At 40.8% G+C, this 16,286-nt stretch overlaps 1 protein-coding gene across 1 annotated transcript in view; it reads right to left on the bottom strand.

The window, feature by feature from the left end:
- Window positions 1–13,661, bottom strand: part of notch1b (notch receptor 1b) — a 30,750-nt gene extending 17,089 nt beyond the window's left edge. Inside the window, 9 exon segments of the mRNA XM_079562296.1 lie at window positions 273–386; window positions 469–654; window positions 2,746–2,901; window positions 3,105–3,338; window positions 3,427–3,549; window positions 4,085–4,423; window positions 4,572–4,834; window positions 12,599–12,680; window positions 13,424–13,661. Coding sequence (XP_079418422.1) covers window positions 273–386; window positions 469–654; window positions 2,746–2,901; window positions 3,105–3,338; window positions 3,427–3,549; window positions 4,085–4,423; window positions 4,572–4,834; window positions 12,599–12,680; window positions 13,424–13,481 — 1,555 coding nt within the window. The 5' untranslated portion in view covers window positions 13,482–13,661.
- Window positions 13,662–16,286: the final 2,625 nt, after the last annotated feature.

Below are 16,286 nucleotides of genomic sequence, written 5' to 3'. Positions count from 1 at the left end.
TTGTTTTAACGTTCAAACTTATTCATCCTTTCACTATAGATTTTCCCCCTCCTCGACTGCTGTGTTCATTCTGAGCTATCCAGGCCTGTGTAAGCCTGCCTCAAGGCTGGGATTAGCGCCAATCTAAAGAGGTGTTTGTGTGTGTGTTTGTGCTTGTGCGCAAGAGAGAGCGAGGCAGGAAGACACAGAGAAAGATCGACCTCTGTGCCTCCTGGACCACTGCCTCCCTCCCGTTTCATCCTTCACCGTCAGCAGCACTACGAGAGCCTCACCTGTGGGGCACTGGCAAAGGAAATTGTTGATCTTGTCGATACATTTGCCATTGTTCAGGCAGGGGTTGCTGGCACACTCGTCTGTATCAATTTCACAGCGTTCTCCTTTGTATCCTGGTCAAAGAGAACACCATTAGGATTAGATTTGTGAAATTGTTTTATGATAATGTTTGCAAACTGTGAAGAAGAAAAATACCTGGCATGCAGATGCATTGGAAGTCTCCTATCTGATCGAGGCAGGTAGCTTCATTCATACAGGGGTTTGACATGCACTCATTAATATCTAACTCACAGCGGGGCCCCACATAACCACGTTGACATTTACACTGAAAGGATCCTTTAGTGTTAATACACTTTCCTGCATGTTCACAAGGATTGGGACCTGAAAAGAAAATATATTTTAGCACCGTAAGAGACAGTAAAAATTTTAGTTTATTTGTTCATTTGAGCAGTTAAAATTCTGCTCAAAAGGAGCGGGCCGAAGCAAAAGCTTATAAACGCCCACCCCGAAATCATTACAATAAAAGTGTATATCACAACAATAGTACATAAGAACATATTACAAAGTACGAGAGCCTTGGAACACAGCATGCACACACGTGAACACAACGTACCCGTTTGTGATTTAACACGTTATGATACAATGATACATTTAGCAACATCATACTTGGATTTGCCTCCTTAGCAAGGAACCTGTTACATTTCAAAGCGTCTGTTTTAACACGGACCACACTTACAAAGCATTTAAGGGAATGTTCATGTAATTAACAGAATTTAGCAGAAGAGAAACGAAGCACAACTACAACAACAGTCTCGTTACATATACAATGTTTGGTACAAAGCAAGTTACAAACGGCGAACGAAAAATAAAAGAAACCTAGAGCAGTGAAAGCTACTAACTCTTTGAATAGAGAGGTTGCTCTAATACGTCTTTATGTGTCTAATAGCTGTTTTTTGTGCTCAAAAGTTTACATACCCTGGTCATCTTGGCCTGATAACAGGTTTGAATGGCTACTACAGGTAAGTAATTAATGTATGTATAAAAGGTCAGTGAGTTTTTGGGCTCCTGACATTCATCCAGTGCTGCACTGACGTTTCTGGTTTCTGAGTCATGGGGAAAGCTAAAGAATTGTCAGAGGATCTGCAAAAAAAGGTAGTTGAAATGTATGAATGGGGAAGGATTATAAAAAAGATATCCAAGGTACTGAGAGTATTAATCAGCAGTGTTCAAACTCTAAGTGGAAAATGGAGGATTCTGTTTAAACCAAACCACGGTCAGGTCGACCAACAAAAAATTCTGCAACAACTACCAGGAAAAAATTGCGGATGAAAAGAAAAAACAGGGGATAACTTCAACTGAAATACAGGACTCTTGAAAAAAGTTGTGTAGCTGTTTCCTGATACACAATAAGGAGGCACTTGATGAAAAATGGTCTGCATGTCCAAGTCGCCAGAAGAAAGCCATTACTTCGCAAATGCTACAAAGTATCCACTTACAATATGCCAAACAGCACAGAGACAAACCTCAACATTTCTAAAATAATGTAATTTGGAATGATGAAACCACAACCATAAACGTTACATTACATTACACAACATGGCCTGTGATGAACGGTGCAAACTTGGTCAAAATAGATTTCAGGGTGAATGCAGCATGTTACTAAAGAATACTGGAGGTGTCACTCATCACCCTGAAAGCTGTGCATGGAACGCATGGAATGTTCCAACATGACAACGATCCAAAGCACAAGGCCATGTCGATCTCTCATTGGCTACAGCAGAATAAGTGAAGGTTTCCTGCCATCTCAGTCTCCTGACCTCAATATCATTGAGCCACTCTGGGGAGATCTCAAACGTGCAGTTCATGCAAGACAGCTCAAGAATTTACAGGAACTGGAGGCTTTTTGCCAAAAAGAATGGCCAGTTTTACCATCCGAGGAAATAAAGAGGCCCATCCACAACTACCACAAAAGAATCCAAGCCGTCATGGATGTTAAAGGTGCAATACACAGTATTAAGAACTGGGGTATGTAAACTTTTGATCAGGGTCATTAGTATTTAAAAAACATTAATTATGAGTGGGGGAAAAAAAATTGTGCTGTATGTCTTTTTAAGCCAGAAATACATTAAATGTGACTTGATGCTGATGTGTCTTATGTTTTCATGGTGAAACAAAAAACAAATTTCCACCTTGATGGACAATACATTTTCATACTTGTATTACTTTTTGTAAACATAACGAGCTATAACGGGAGCATGGATCCTCTCTAACGTTACCTAAAATAAAGGCAACCTCCTTTTATTATGTATAAAACCTGCTAGCCTTGTGTTAGTTTAGCATAAATTGAAAATCTAATCAAAATATGAGTCAGAATTATATTTTCCCCAAACTGACCAGAATACTTTACTTTGCCTGTCATCTTTAATCACAAAGAAAAATGTGTAATAAAGGGGTTTTGAAAAGAGAAATTACCCAGTGAACATTCATCAACATCTTGATCACATGAAGCTCCAATGTATCCTGAAGGGCAATCGCAGAAGTGATCCCCACTGACAGGGTTGGTGTCACAGTTAGATCCCTTCTGGCATGGGTTGCTGATGCAGGCATCTTCCAACTGGCACAGCAGTCCTTAAATAACAATGGCATAGTATTATCAAGAGCTCACTACAGTTCCAACAAGACAATAAAATAACATTTCATTTCAGGACTAATTGTATGACTAAGTATGCTTTCCAGTAGAAAATAAGTAATTTCAGTATATTCTTCAGACTGTCTATGATCTGAACCCACTTCTTTAAAACAGAGGATAGCGTAAGAGAGGTGCAGCCAACCTGTGCGGCCATGAGGGCATTCACAGACAAAAGAGGCCACGCGGTCATGACAAGTGGAGCCATGGGAGCAGGCAGCACTGGCGCAGTCATCAATGTTCTCACTGCAGTCATCTCCAGTCCAGCCATTGACACAGACACACTGGAAACTGCCGTATGTGTTGTGACACGTGCCACCGTTTTGGCAAGCATTGGGCATCAGCTGGCATTCATCAACATCATCAGTGCACAGCTGACCTGGAGAAACAGGAGGCACCGGGTAGGCATGTGCTCTGCTCAAACACAAGACAGAGATGGTAGCTACAGAAGCTGACAGAGCTCTTACCTGTAAACTCTGGTTTGCACTGGCAGTTATAGGTATTAACTCCGTCTACGCAGGTTCCTCCGTTCTGGCACTCATGATCTGGACAGTCATCAATGTTGATGTTGCAGTTTTTCCCGGTAAAACCTGATAATTACAAATTGTTTAATATTTAAGTGAACCAATATTACTGCACTATTTCCTGTTGCTATTCTCTTCACAGTTAGTGTGGTTAACTGTACCAAGGTTTGTGGGATATCTATCATATACCGTTACACAATAGGAAACCACAGGACTGTTGAAATCCAGCTTGTGAGAGGCATTGCAACATGAAAACCTGGTTTAGCATAATACAAGGACACCAAAGCTGTTAAAATAGTTTGGATTACCTTAAGGCACGTCACAGTGAAATGTAGCAAGTGTAAGTGTTTCAAATGTGTTTCAAAATATATTTGCAAAATGGAAAAAATAATGTATTTGATTCTGAAAGATAATAAGGATGCCTTAGTGTAAAAAAAGACTATATTAAAAACAAGCCCAGAAGCATTTCTGCTCCTGCCCTCTCATGTTCAACAGAAATATGATACAATAAAAGTCAGAAAAGCCCTGCCATAAAGTCACAATCACTAAGCTTGCACACTCAGCTGAAGAATTTAGTCAAATGAATATGAATGCATGTTACCTGGTACACAAGAGCACTCGTAGCTAGTGTCTCCTTTCTGAAGGCAGGTCCCACCGTTAAGGCATGGTGAAGGATTGCAGGGCAGGTAGCGTGTCTCACAGTGTTTTCCTGTGTACTCCAGGGGGCACTGGCATCGGTACCCACCAACTTCATTAATACAAATGCCTCCGTTCTTGCAGGGCGGGGATTTGGCATCACACTCGTTGATATCTTGTTTGCAGGTTTGCCCAGAGAAGAAAGGTGAGCAGGAACAGATGTAGTGGGACTCAATAGCAGAGCATTGGCCTCCATTGGCACATGGGTTAGAAGCACAGGGGTCTGGGTGATGGCATAATGTTCCTAAATGAACAAAAATATTTTTAGTGAGGCTGTGGACCAGTGAATATAACTTGTTTCCTTGTATTAGCGTAATCCTTAAATAAGTAGTTTCATAATCATAATAATAAAAGCTACAGTAATCTTTATCTGGCCTTAATGGTTTCATTACCTGACCATCCAGGAGGGCAGCGGCATTTATAAGTATGAAGGGTCTCCAATTCACATGTGGCTCCATTACGGCATGGTGAATTAATACAAACATTATTAATAGGTGTCATACATCTGCGGTCAGAAAAGCCCAGTCTGCAAGTGCAGTTAAAGTCCACAGTGTTCTCCTTAGAAACGGCGCGGCAGGTGCCACCGTTCATGCACGGTGCGTTGGTGCAGGGGTCATGAAACTGGCATCTGCTTCCAGCAAATCCATCATGGCATCTGGGACAGGAGCAAATGTCTGTTTTAGCTCGATAATAAGAATGACTTGACAACATATCTAGAATGTGCTCACATTCACAGCTGTTAACAACATTTCATAACTGCAACATTTCATACTGTTTAGGAAGATCACAATACAATCATTTAAAATATATACATATTTGTATAAAATATAGAATTTTTGTTGTTGTTTGTTGCACAGAGAAGGGAGGGGTGACGTTCTTCACATGTTTGAGTAATAAACACAAGTCAAGCCTGAATCCGCAAGGGGAGGGCAATGACAGTACTGAGGGGCATCCCATGGAGGGGGTGCAACAAGTCCCAAAGAGACCACACACATTCATCTATACACAGATCTGAAGATACGAATCACAGGTCACAGATTTACTCAGTGTGAGTACTCAGATACATTTACTGAAGTGTATGCACTTTATGAAGTAACTGTACTTTTTATCATACAGTGCTTTTTACTTTGAGTATATTTACTGTACTCTTCCACTGTGAGTAAATCTTTAAGTGGCAAAGCTACATAAAATAGATGTGTTATTTCTGTTCTCTCTACTTAATTCTTAATAACTATCTATTTTCATATATTTTAATGGTTTATTCTTTGGAAATATACTCAGTTCTCATAGTACTCAAGAAACATTTTCTCCAAGTACTTATTTAATTTCACAAATTATTTGGCCCGCTACCTTTTACTTCTACTTGAGTAAAATACTCTTACTTCAGTAAATATGTTTGGCTACTCTTCCCAGAACTACTAGTTTGTGGTTTGCAATCTCACACACCTTTCACACTCTCATCTACCACAGGACTCCTGTTGTCAACACTGGGTGGCCAAGGAGGCTTGATCAGGGGAAAAAACAAAGCATCTACTCAATAGTTGAGGGGATGAGAACAAAACACATCAGAACTATTTGGAATTCCTCAACTAAATCCATTCTTTCCATCGAGTTTGGAGACAAGAAAGGCAGCAGTCATGGCCCCTTCAGTGGCTCTCAGGCTGAAATGTACTCATTTCAACCCTTTTGTCAGCACCCATTCATGCCAGGGACAAGTTTGAGCAGCCAACATTATGGCAGACTTCAAAGACCACAACAGTGAAAGTTATTCATCAGGTTCTAAAGGATTTCGCCCATTATCACAAAGCAGTGCTGGGGGCAGAGTAACATGGCGCACCTCACAGTATGTTCGATATTTCTCACTAACTTTGAGAACTTACGATAAGAAACTTTAACATTTGTTTTTGTAATACCTGACCAGTGCCAACAATTCCACAGAGCCCGGGGCACTAGCTAGGCAGTGTCCCCAAACATTCCCATGGGGACCAAGGCTAGTGTGTGCTGGGCCATGTCATGGCCCCTCAGTGCGTTTACACAGTCTCTCTCTCTCATAGGGATTATCCCGCCTTAGGTCTGAGGCAAAAAAAAAAAAAACATAGCATGCTACACTACCCTCTGCATAAACAACAGAGTAGAGGCATGACATCACAACTAAATAGTTTCTACCTGGTAGTTAATTATTCCAACAGTTTTGACTTAGGAGTAGCAGTGGTAATAGTAAGATACTTGCTCACTGGCTCAGTCTAAAACACACTTTGGCTTATGTGTAGTTAGTTATGTCACATATCATTCTGAAACATTCATTTCAACCAAACGTATGAGTGAGCCAGAGTTCTAGCATTGCAAATCACAGAGTGTATGTGAGCAGCGTAAAGCAGATCCTAAACAGGCAACATTATACTGGTGGTTTGGACAGCAGATGTGAGTGCAGAGGGACAGCGGTGGCAGCATTTTGAGGCGCCACACAAAGTCTGTGGAGAAGGGCCGCAGGGAGCAGGTGCGCATGTTAATGAGCAGACAGCAGCTGCGGGGCCAGTCTTTACCCCTCCCACATCCACCACCTCCTTCCTTTTCAAGGCTCCCATCCTACTGCTGTCAACCACCCCAGACAAACAGAGCATGTATTGAAACTACAGCATGCGGCTAATACATTCTGATCAGGTTACAGAAACACTTATACTTTGTTTCACAAAAGCAATAAATCTCACTCACCCTAAGATTAAATCTGATCATTAGATGTTCAGTTGAAAGAACAGCAATAGATTTAGTGCTTGAAATACATTATGTAATTCACCTCTCATAAGAATAATATTTAACTGATCCGACCGCGTCCGTGTATCTAAGCAACACAACCAACCACAACTACATTTGCGGTAATCTGCAAATGTAGACACACCTGCCATAGGGCCAACTGAGCCAAGTGTGGCTGCCAATCTGCACTGCCGCTCTGCTTATGAAAAGTCAGATCTTTAACCGACTCACGTATTGTTCCTTAGCATTTACACTGGTCTCAATTTATAGTCTGTATTCATCACACTGAAAGACAGTGTGATGTCTTTCAGTTGAACCCTTTTTGTTCAACCGGCTTTTGCTACAGTTCCTTGGACAAAGTGAAAAGAAAAACATCCAAAATGGATCTTAAAAAGGCAAGAGGGGTGAATCACATTAATAAAGTTAGTATGAAGTTAGAAAAAAAGTGGTTTACTTAACTTTGAAACATATGTAGCGATGTCAGTCAAATGTCTCACACACAGGTGGAAAACTAAGCATCAGTGCATCTTTATGAGTGCATGTGGGCATTCTATGCAAATATATCCAGGTGTTGGAGTTATGTCAACAACAGCACACACTGGAAGAAGATTGTTAATGTTAAATGTTTGCTCTATTTGAGTGTTTGTCAAATATGGCTCTGCAGTAAAATAATAACGTATATAGGCAGGGATAAAAGACATTCAATAACTTTTTTGTGCAGTCTTGACCATGTAGAGAACAAATAGTACCACGAAGCAGCTGGTTCAACAAGAGGAATCTGCTGGTCTGGCAGGTGTGTTAATCTTAATAGCAGCAGGTAAACCAGCTGGAAAGGTAAATAAAGACGCGCAAAGAAGAGCTTGAATCAGGAGACCAATATCAGGTGTTTGGGGGGTATTGTGTAACAGTGGAATTAACCCTTTATTCAGGCTTACACTGTTATTTATTCTGCCAGATCCTGCACAGTGCCCTCTCTTGTTCTTGTGGACTTCACTTGTCCTCTGACTCTGCTTCAGTTGCCTTGAGCAACAAGTCCCTGTTTAGGAACAGGACATTGCTGCCCCATTTTGCAGCAGATGTTGAAGTGACATGTGACCCTTCGCCAGGCGTCACCATGAAGGGGCTTTCCTCTGTTTTTTGGCCAACCTGCCATCTGCTATCCATCCAATGTTACTGGCACTGGCGCGCTACACACCGGGCAAGTTACACAACAGTACTGTATGCAAACAAAAGCTAGAGACAGCACAGATTTTAATAGCATAGCAGATGATGTACTGTGTCTCCTCCTAAGAAGATTAGTTTTTTAGGTTGTGCTTTGAGACAAATAAAGCTCCATGGGACATTGTGTCAGTGACTATTATACTGTGCCAATACCTATATCAATACAGCGTAGATTACGTTCACATAGTGCAGCAGCACAGTGGAGACGTCACAAGAGTCGCTACAGGAAACAGAAAGAGGCAAACAAGGAGGTGACCCTCAGGTGAAGAATGGCATCAAAGCCAGGGGAGAAGGAGGAGGACCAAGATGAAAATGAGAAGGATTGAGCGGAGGCGACGTTGCAGGAGCAGAGGGAGCAGGTTGAGGAACTGAACAGTGACCCTGCCTCCAAACATGCTGGTCAGGTTGGCCCACAATGGCGGCACCCAGAGTCAGGACCAACCCTAACATCTGATCTACACAATATCGATGTACAATTGTACAATGACAAATAAAACACTCACTTACTTACAGATTGCGTTCACATGACATCACAACTTAAAGAACCTACAGCGGATAAACTTTGTAATAAATAATAAACTTGGTAGCTTTTAAATGAAGTGAAAATCAAATATAAAAACAGTACGACGACAAGCCTCTAATACATTTGTATTGAATGGTCCTACTTGAGTGAGCAAAAGAGAGGGCAGCAGTGGTGCAGCGATTAGTGCGATGGGGACTCTCCAGATCGTGCCCCGCATATAATGTCACTTTGCAAGTGGTAGTGTATCATGGTAAGTGGTAAGTCTATCATCTATTATCATCTATTATAATCAATATCTTTGTATCTTTGTCTTAGATTTAAGTTTTCGGATCATCTCAGTTCACTATTTACTTCGTCATGAACAACTTATTGGAGTTTTAAAGTACTAACTTGGCCACAGAGACCAAAATGATACACACATTGCCCCTTTTCTTCCTCCTGTTTTACTCGTTTCATTTCCTGACTGTATGGTTCTCTGCTTCTGCTAAGTCCTCTTTAGCCATGTCTGATCTGTTTTAAAAGCATTGCCCTGGGGGGACGGGTGGAGGACTCTTAACTTTTTCCTCCAAACTTCCTTGTCAGTTTCCTACGCTCCTGTTTTATGTCTGTTGATCTCAAGCTGGAAACTAAAATGACTAAAGATCAAACCTACTCAACATGACTTTTTGGCTAAAAATAGCTGAACTAAACCAAACCTGGAGTAGAAATTAGCTATGTGTTTGTTGTGGGGCTAAAACCAAAGTTACCACCAATTCCCCATTGGCTAAAAAATTACAGGGAAAACACCACCCCTCTTTTTACAAGCCTCTTTTTCTCTTCCTCTATAATCGTACAGGAGAAGAGACCTGCCAGCCCACATCTGGCAGCCTTCATTAGAGACCCTGTTTATTTGGGACAACTATTACGGACACAGCCCATGGGAAAGAGTCAGCTTCCCTGAGGACTAACCACTAAAACAAGCTGGTGTGTATGTGTGCGTGCGCACATACATGTCTTGTCAAAGTACCACTAATCACTAGAGCCAGTGGCTACTTTACAAGGCTGGGAACCACTTATGGCTGTGAAGCTGTAACTGACAGTTGGACCCTGAAGTAGCTAGTGTATAGCAATACTACGTAAAAAGTAGAAATCAGTAAAGATTATTTTTACAATGTAAAAGCATGATATTTTAATCTTACAGATTGCACTAGTTAAATATACAAACTGCTTTTTATTAAGCATCACTCCCCTTTTAGTTGTCAGTTTGCTTGGAGTTGAAACAGCACACCTGGCACGAAGGCTTTTTCAGTGTGAAATTGAATGAGCAAAACCACAAGTTATCATGGGTATTGTGAAGCATGCTGCTTTGTGGCGAGTGCACGCCTGTATGGCTTGGGATAATGTAGCCCACAGGTGGTCAAGACTAAACAGTGAAATGTGGAAGTTTGATTTAGAGCATGCCCAGTGTCTCTCTCACTCTCATGTGTAAGGTGGCTATAAGTACAGGCTGCAGTGGCACATGCCAACCAGACAGGTTCAAATATTGCTGATTTTCACCACTAGTGTTCCACGCTACTAATGAGAAAAGTGCACTGCCCATCATCCCTCTCACCAAACAGACTTTTGCCAAAAGGAACCCATCACCAGTAGCAGCGGCTGTATAAAAGGCTTGCACTGTGTGTTTTTTGCTGTGATGATATGATCAGATATGGCACCTTTTCTTCCATCAAGCCACTGTGAGGCTGTTTCCTGACTCTGAAAGGGACAGAGGAAAGGGTGGGCTGTTGTGGGGGAGATGGGTTCATCTGATCATGGCAAACAAAAGTGCCATTGAGGGACGGCCAGAACTACTGAGACAAGGATTGACTTTGATTTATGTATAGCAGTTTTGGGCATTCCTGAGTGTGTGAAATCTGTATTACCAGTATTTAATTGGTCGTGAGTAAAGGTTGCTTCATAAATTATACGCATTATACACATTTACATGTTTTCCGAGATGTTATCAAAGCAACAATTATCTACAGTTGTTGAAATGTTCTACTTGTTTTTATTTCTAAAATCACAACTAAAGCTGGGGACAAACTATGAGATGCTCCCCACGAACCATCGAAGAAAGAAACTGAGCTGTTGAGTACCACAGGATTAGACAAAGCTAGGCCTAAAACATGACTAATTCTATATAAGAACTTATCTAAAAGAACAAAACAAAAAAACATAATTAAAACAGCTTCTCTAGAGCCGCAGAGTGGCTTGAGTAGTACCACCTGACGCAGTGTTTGTACCACCAGTGATGCAGGTACCACAGTTTGAGAAACAGTGACAACATGACTTCAGCTACAGCAGTTTCTTTTCATGCTGGGGACATTTGATGAAGACATTATACAAGTAGCAAACAAATGATGGACGATCGTTTTAACCAGGGACAGACCTCTGGAGTAAATATGAGGCCTCCTTGGAGTTCACTGGGGATAGACTTCAGTCAAGGTGTCATGGTCCTTGGCCAGTTATGAGGTGATCAGGGTATTTATGGAATGGTAAGTCAGACCAAATATGAATATGCTAACAACTATCAGAACAGACAGGGGAGGGGTCCTCATTTAGGGGACATCGATATCGCTTTTTTTATTCGATTTTATTTTCTCAAAATAAAATTACATTTATGTAACTGATTTAGGAAGTTAGACATATATTTTATAAAAATCTCAGCCCAAACAATAAGAAATGTTTTCTTACAGTTTCATTTAATACACAAGAATCTCATCTCATCCAAACTCCAAAACTAAGAACTGTTTCTGCACCTGTCAGTTATAAAGTCCCATGATGATTATTGAAATTGACTAATGAAGGGATTGCGATTGCGATTACATTTCAGATAATTGCCCAGCCCCTCATTCTTCTTTTTACACAGCCCGAGCAGGTTTTCAAACACACTGGTAATTATATCAACATGACTATACTGGCTCCAATCCTACCTGGTGTAAGAAATGAAAACCGATGTTTTGTTATAAAAAAATTAAAAAAAAACTAATTTTACATAATTGAGCGTCCAAAACAACTAGATGTTAATGTTTGTGTTCCCGCCAAAATAATTAAAACTGTGGTGCTGTAGTATGCGTCATGAGTGTCTCCATGTGAAGAAGGAGAACAGTGAGGGGTATAATGATGTCTTTGTGGTGCTAGGGGGTGGGAAGGGGGGCTCAGTGAATAACACTACCAGACTAAATTAAGATGTGGCGGGAGGCCAAGATGGAAAGCTGGGCTTTGGAGTCCAAATCAAGTTGTGACCCACAAGTTTGATTATTGGAGTCCAGTAAGATGACACTGAGCAGAGCCACTCATGCCAGGTCAGAAATAGACACAGGCTATTGTTCTAAAACAGGTTCAGGGACAGACAGCAGCTCTTTTCTCGACTCTCAAAGAATCCTATTTGAACAACAAAATGCACAACTTTTCAACCAAAACCTTAAAACAACACCTTTTGCGATCTTTCTACTCTATAGGAATGTGAGACTGGGAGCAATGAGGGCCATTTAGGGGACAAAATCCCAGGAGAGGGGAGGGGTAAGAGAGAGGAGGTCCCAGTCAGAGGGTCTCTCTGAGAAGCCTCACCCAGATTAGTCACACAGAATTAATCGCAGCACTGAACAATGGTCGCCGAGCTTCTGGCAACCCCAGCTGTCGCTCGGCACAAGAAAGGAAAACATGGTTCATGGTCTACACGACTCTGTGAGCGCAGTGCTCATGCACACTCTCCCACAGTGACCCCTGTCCTCATCAATATCCACTCAAAACTGACCAGAGGCCCCAGAAATAGCAACGCTTGGCTGAGAAGTCACCCTCTGCAACCTTCACATGTCAACCATAAATCTGAAACATGGACTATATTTTTACACTTTTCTGTCATTTGTCACTGATCATTGGAATGAGAACAGATGTTAAACTTACTTGCATTCTCCAAATCCATCCGGAGTTCGTTCACACGTCCCCTGGTTCAAACACTTCTCTGTGGGCATCAGGCATCTTTGACCTGCAAATAGAAACTTTTATAGTAACCTCTAAAACTTTAGACACAGGCCAAGCTGAATGACTTTTGCAGGCAACAATATGGCAATCATTAAAGAATGCACCAAATATTTGTTTATCTCTGGGATATTCTAAATGGCAAATGTAACTATACAAATATGATCAGTAGGTGTGACTTATGCCACCAGAAAGTCTATTTTTCTGTGGTGGATGAGACTTGACAACAGTTTGGTACATGCTTTGGATGCACCTGAAGCCTGCACATAAAGAATGTGCTATCTGGCCGGTAGCGCAGTTTTGTGAGAATATAAAAACACCACCTTCAGTCAAAAGAGGAAAGGCATGCGTTTTCATTCTAGTTACAAAAGTAGGCTGTTGCTGAAAAGGGCAGAAGCAACAGCTAGCCTATCTGAGTAGAGCTACCAAAGTCTAAAGTTTGCAAAGAGGGCGCTATAGGCTATGCCAAATAATAAAGTGACGCTAACAGGTAGACTACTTAATTTTGGTGATTGAAATTTGTCCCACGTGCAGCAGTGGAAATAGACAAATGAATGGTAGTCAAGTTTAGTTTGTTTGTTACACTTGCAAACAAATATACGCATTTCAACACATTTGGATTTAGAGACTTGTAAAAGTTGTCTATATTTGATTTCAAACTATTATTATTAGGCATTCATCATTAGTTCTCAGGCCTGTACAGTCCTTATTTAGCGCAAACCTGGAGACGACTGGCAGATCGAGACTCACCTCTTGTAAGTGCTATCACCGACGACAACAAAGTTAGTTGAACAAACAAAATATGCATTCCTTCTGTTTTAAAAGGGGTTTACAAATCCACGTGAGTTTGTTCATAGATCCGACGGATGTCTTCCTTTAAAAATATAAACATTAGAACTCAAAAAGGCGCAGTTCATCCTTCGGTAAATCCAACTCAGAGAAAGTGCGCGCCGGTAACTCCCGAGCATGAGATGTTGTCACTTGTGATTCCGAGTTCAGAATGACTTGAGGGACTCTGCACTCCTGCCCCACGTTTAGGGGCGTCGATCTTGCATGCACACCGTCCCACTCTGGCATGTGCACCCTGTGGGACAACCACGCGGTATAAAGTTAGACTCGGTCTTTGTAGTAGTCTATTCAAGAGGGTAATAAGACTGTTATTGGTGATTAAACCGTACTTTTTAGTTAGTTAGGCTTTTATCTTTACTTTAGGTCTACTTGAGGAAACTTACAGAATCTATTGCCTACTTTCTACAAGGCTTTTTTCTTGTCTTGTTCTTGGTTGATAGACGTGTTATTAAAACTGCAGTAGTAATTCAGAGCTTTTGGTCAGAAAGTAGTTCTGAACTTCTGATCACAAACTTCAATACAATATCTATGACAACATCAGCATTTAGTCTATTCAGTTCATTCATAGTTCTCAAAATCTGAGCTACATTTATTAATTTGCTTGTGTCTGCTTTTACTGTCGAACCTTTACTACATACACAGAAACTGAGTGGGCTCACACTGCCAATTGGCCTTAATAGGGCGACACTTTTGACCCCTATGTAACAGCATCCTAGCTGAGGGAGCATGGGAACTTTTGCATCTGATATGATCTTCAGTGATAAATAATGCTGACACCGATAGTTAACTGCTGTGATGCAGGTACACTGTCAGCAGAAACAACACAACGCTTACTCTCAACAGGTGTGTTTTTTTGTGAATTGAGCCGGAACATCAAGTATTTGCACTGGAAGGATTAGGAACGTCTTGCATACAGGCAGATAGATCTTGAGGCTGCACTCAGGGCTCATGGGCGACTCCACAATTAAACCTAGAAAATGAACCACGTGAAAATTAGGAGACAAACCAATGCCTAGTATTGCCAATGCCTACAAACTACTAATACAAATTATTCCATTGTGTACCTAACATCATGTATCAAGTTATTACACATTGTTGCAGAGCACATTACATTGTACTAAATTGAGTTAGTTACAATGTATCAAGGGTACTGTAAAATAAAGTGTGACCGTTTTTTATTGAGTTGATTTTTTTTTTTGTAGCAAAATCTATTAGATAATATAAAAATATGTTTAGCTTGTCTATTATTTCACATACCAGCCTACTTCTGGGACAGTGTATCCCTTAACGCAGTAGTATTTGTAGTGCTGAAGGCAGGATGACTGTGCTCCTGTGTTACAGATATCCTTCGATGATTTTAAGATGTTATGTTAACTGTCTATTTGAACTCCTTACAATCATGTTAGTGTATGCAACCACGGATTGACACATCTGCCAGCATGTTACACTGAAAACACTTAGGCCGAAGGGCATGAACTAACAAAAGAGCTGCATGTAGCTGCAAGTGTATGCTGATAGTGGGAAGATTTGGAAAATACTACGATCAAGAGCAATAGCATGTAAATATTATCATCATAAGCCCTTAATCAGCTTTGAGTTTTAACCAGTCTACCTACATTTCATCACAAACGATCCTTTTATAAATATTAATTACACTGACACATTTTCACAGCTTTTACCCTAATCTGACAGCATATGACCTTTTGGATTTACTGACTATTGTCGGTGCAGTATATCGAGATTAAAACTAAAACAAATACAGAGCAGATACGTAGACATTTATATCATAACACATTCTATATATTAAAAAGCTTTTTTGGGGGATAAAGATTTTACTGAATCCTTACTGCAGTTTGAAACATTCTACTACACCACTACTTTTCTAATTTCACTAATCGTTGTGATCTGTATTTGCAAAGATGCAACTCTGTTTTTCATTTAAATGGTTGTTATTGGTTCATTTCAGCCTCATTTGATGTCTCTTTATCTTCTGTATTTGAACAGAAGGCATGGCCCCTTTTAATAGGTTAAGCATTGAACTTTCACACAGCCGGGGTGGGTGTTTGACCCCAGACCCAGCCCTGATGTTATCTCTGGTGTCTGTGTGGTATCGCTTTCCACTCATTGACTTCTTCACACAAGCACTCATCTCCCCAGTGATTGAGACATGATTGAACATAGCACAGAGTACACCTGAGCAGAGTCAATTCAATTGGCGGCACTTTTCATTTTATGTGACTGTCCATTGTAGGGTTGTGCATTGTTACAGGGGAAACATGTTTATTATACCACATTGTGAGGTGTGGAGTAAACAGGATTTGTGTTGATTTCCTCTTCATTGTGTTGACCTGGGGGTTGGGGTCTGTGGCGCTGGCACTGTCCCACAGATGGAGTGACCTGTCCCAGACAAAAAACACACAGATGCTTATGATCGGATCAGTGGAGCTTTGACACACTAAGTTAATCACACATCAATAGAATTAATTATGCTGAGCATCAGTCATAAATGATACAATACCACTTTATAAAGCGAATGCCCCAGCCTGCAGGGACATGTCTTAGTATGTTGTCTGCATCTTTATAATAAACGCTTGTTATATATATTTTTTTCTTAATTCTGTTCAGTTTCAGCACACATACACTATTTGAACTTGTTTTCAGTGCGTCCACCAAGGAGACGCAGCACTTCCGAAGGGAGGAAAATAGTCCATTGTATTGCATTGGTATTATTTCCTTAGTGTTTCAAGCACAGATTAATGCATCC

This window comes from Gobius niger, assembly GCF_951799975.1.
Source record: "Gobius niger genome assembly, chromosome: 1".
Lineage (NCBI taxonomy): Eukaryota > Metazoa > Chordata > Actinopteri > Gobiiformes > Gobiidae > Gobius > Gobius niger.
This window is presented reverse-complemented; position numbering and strand designations above follow the sequence as displayed.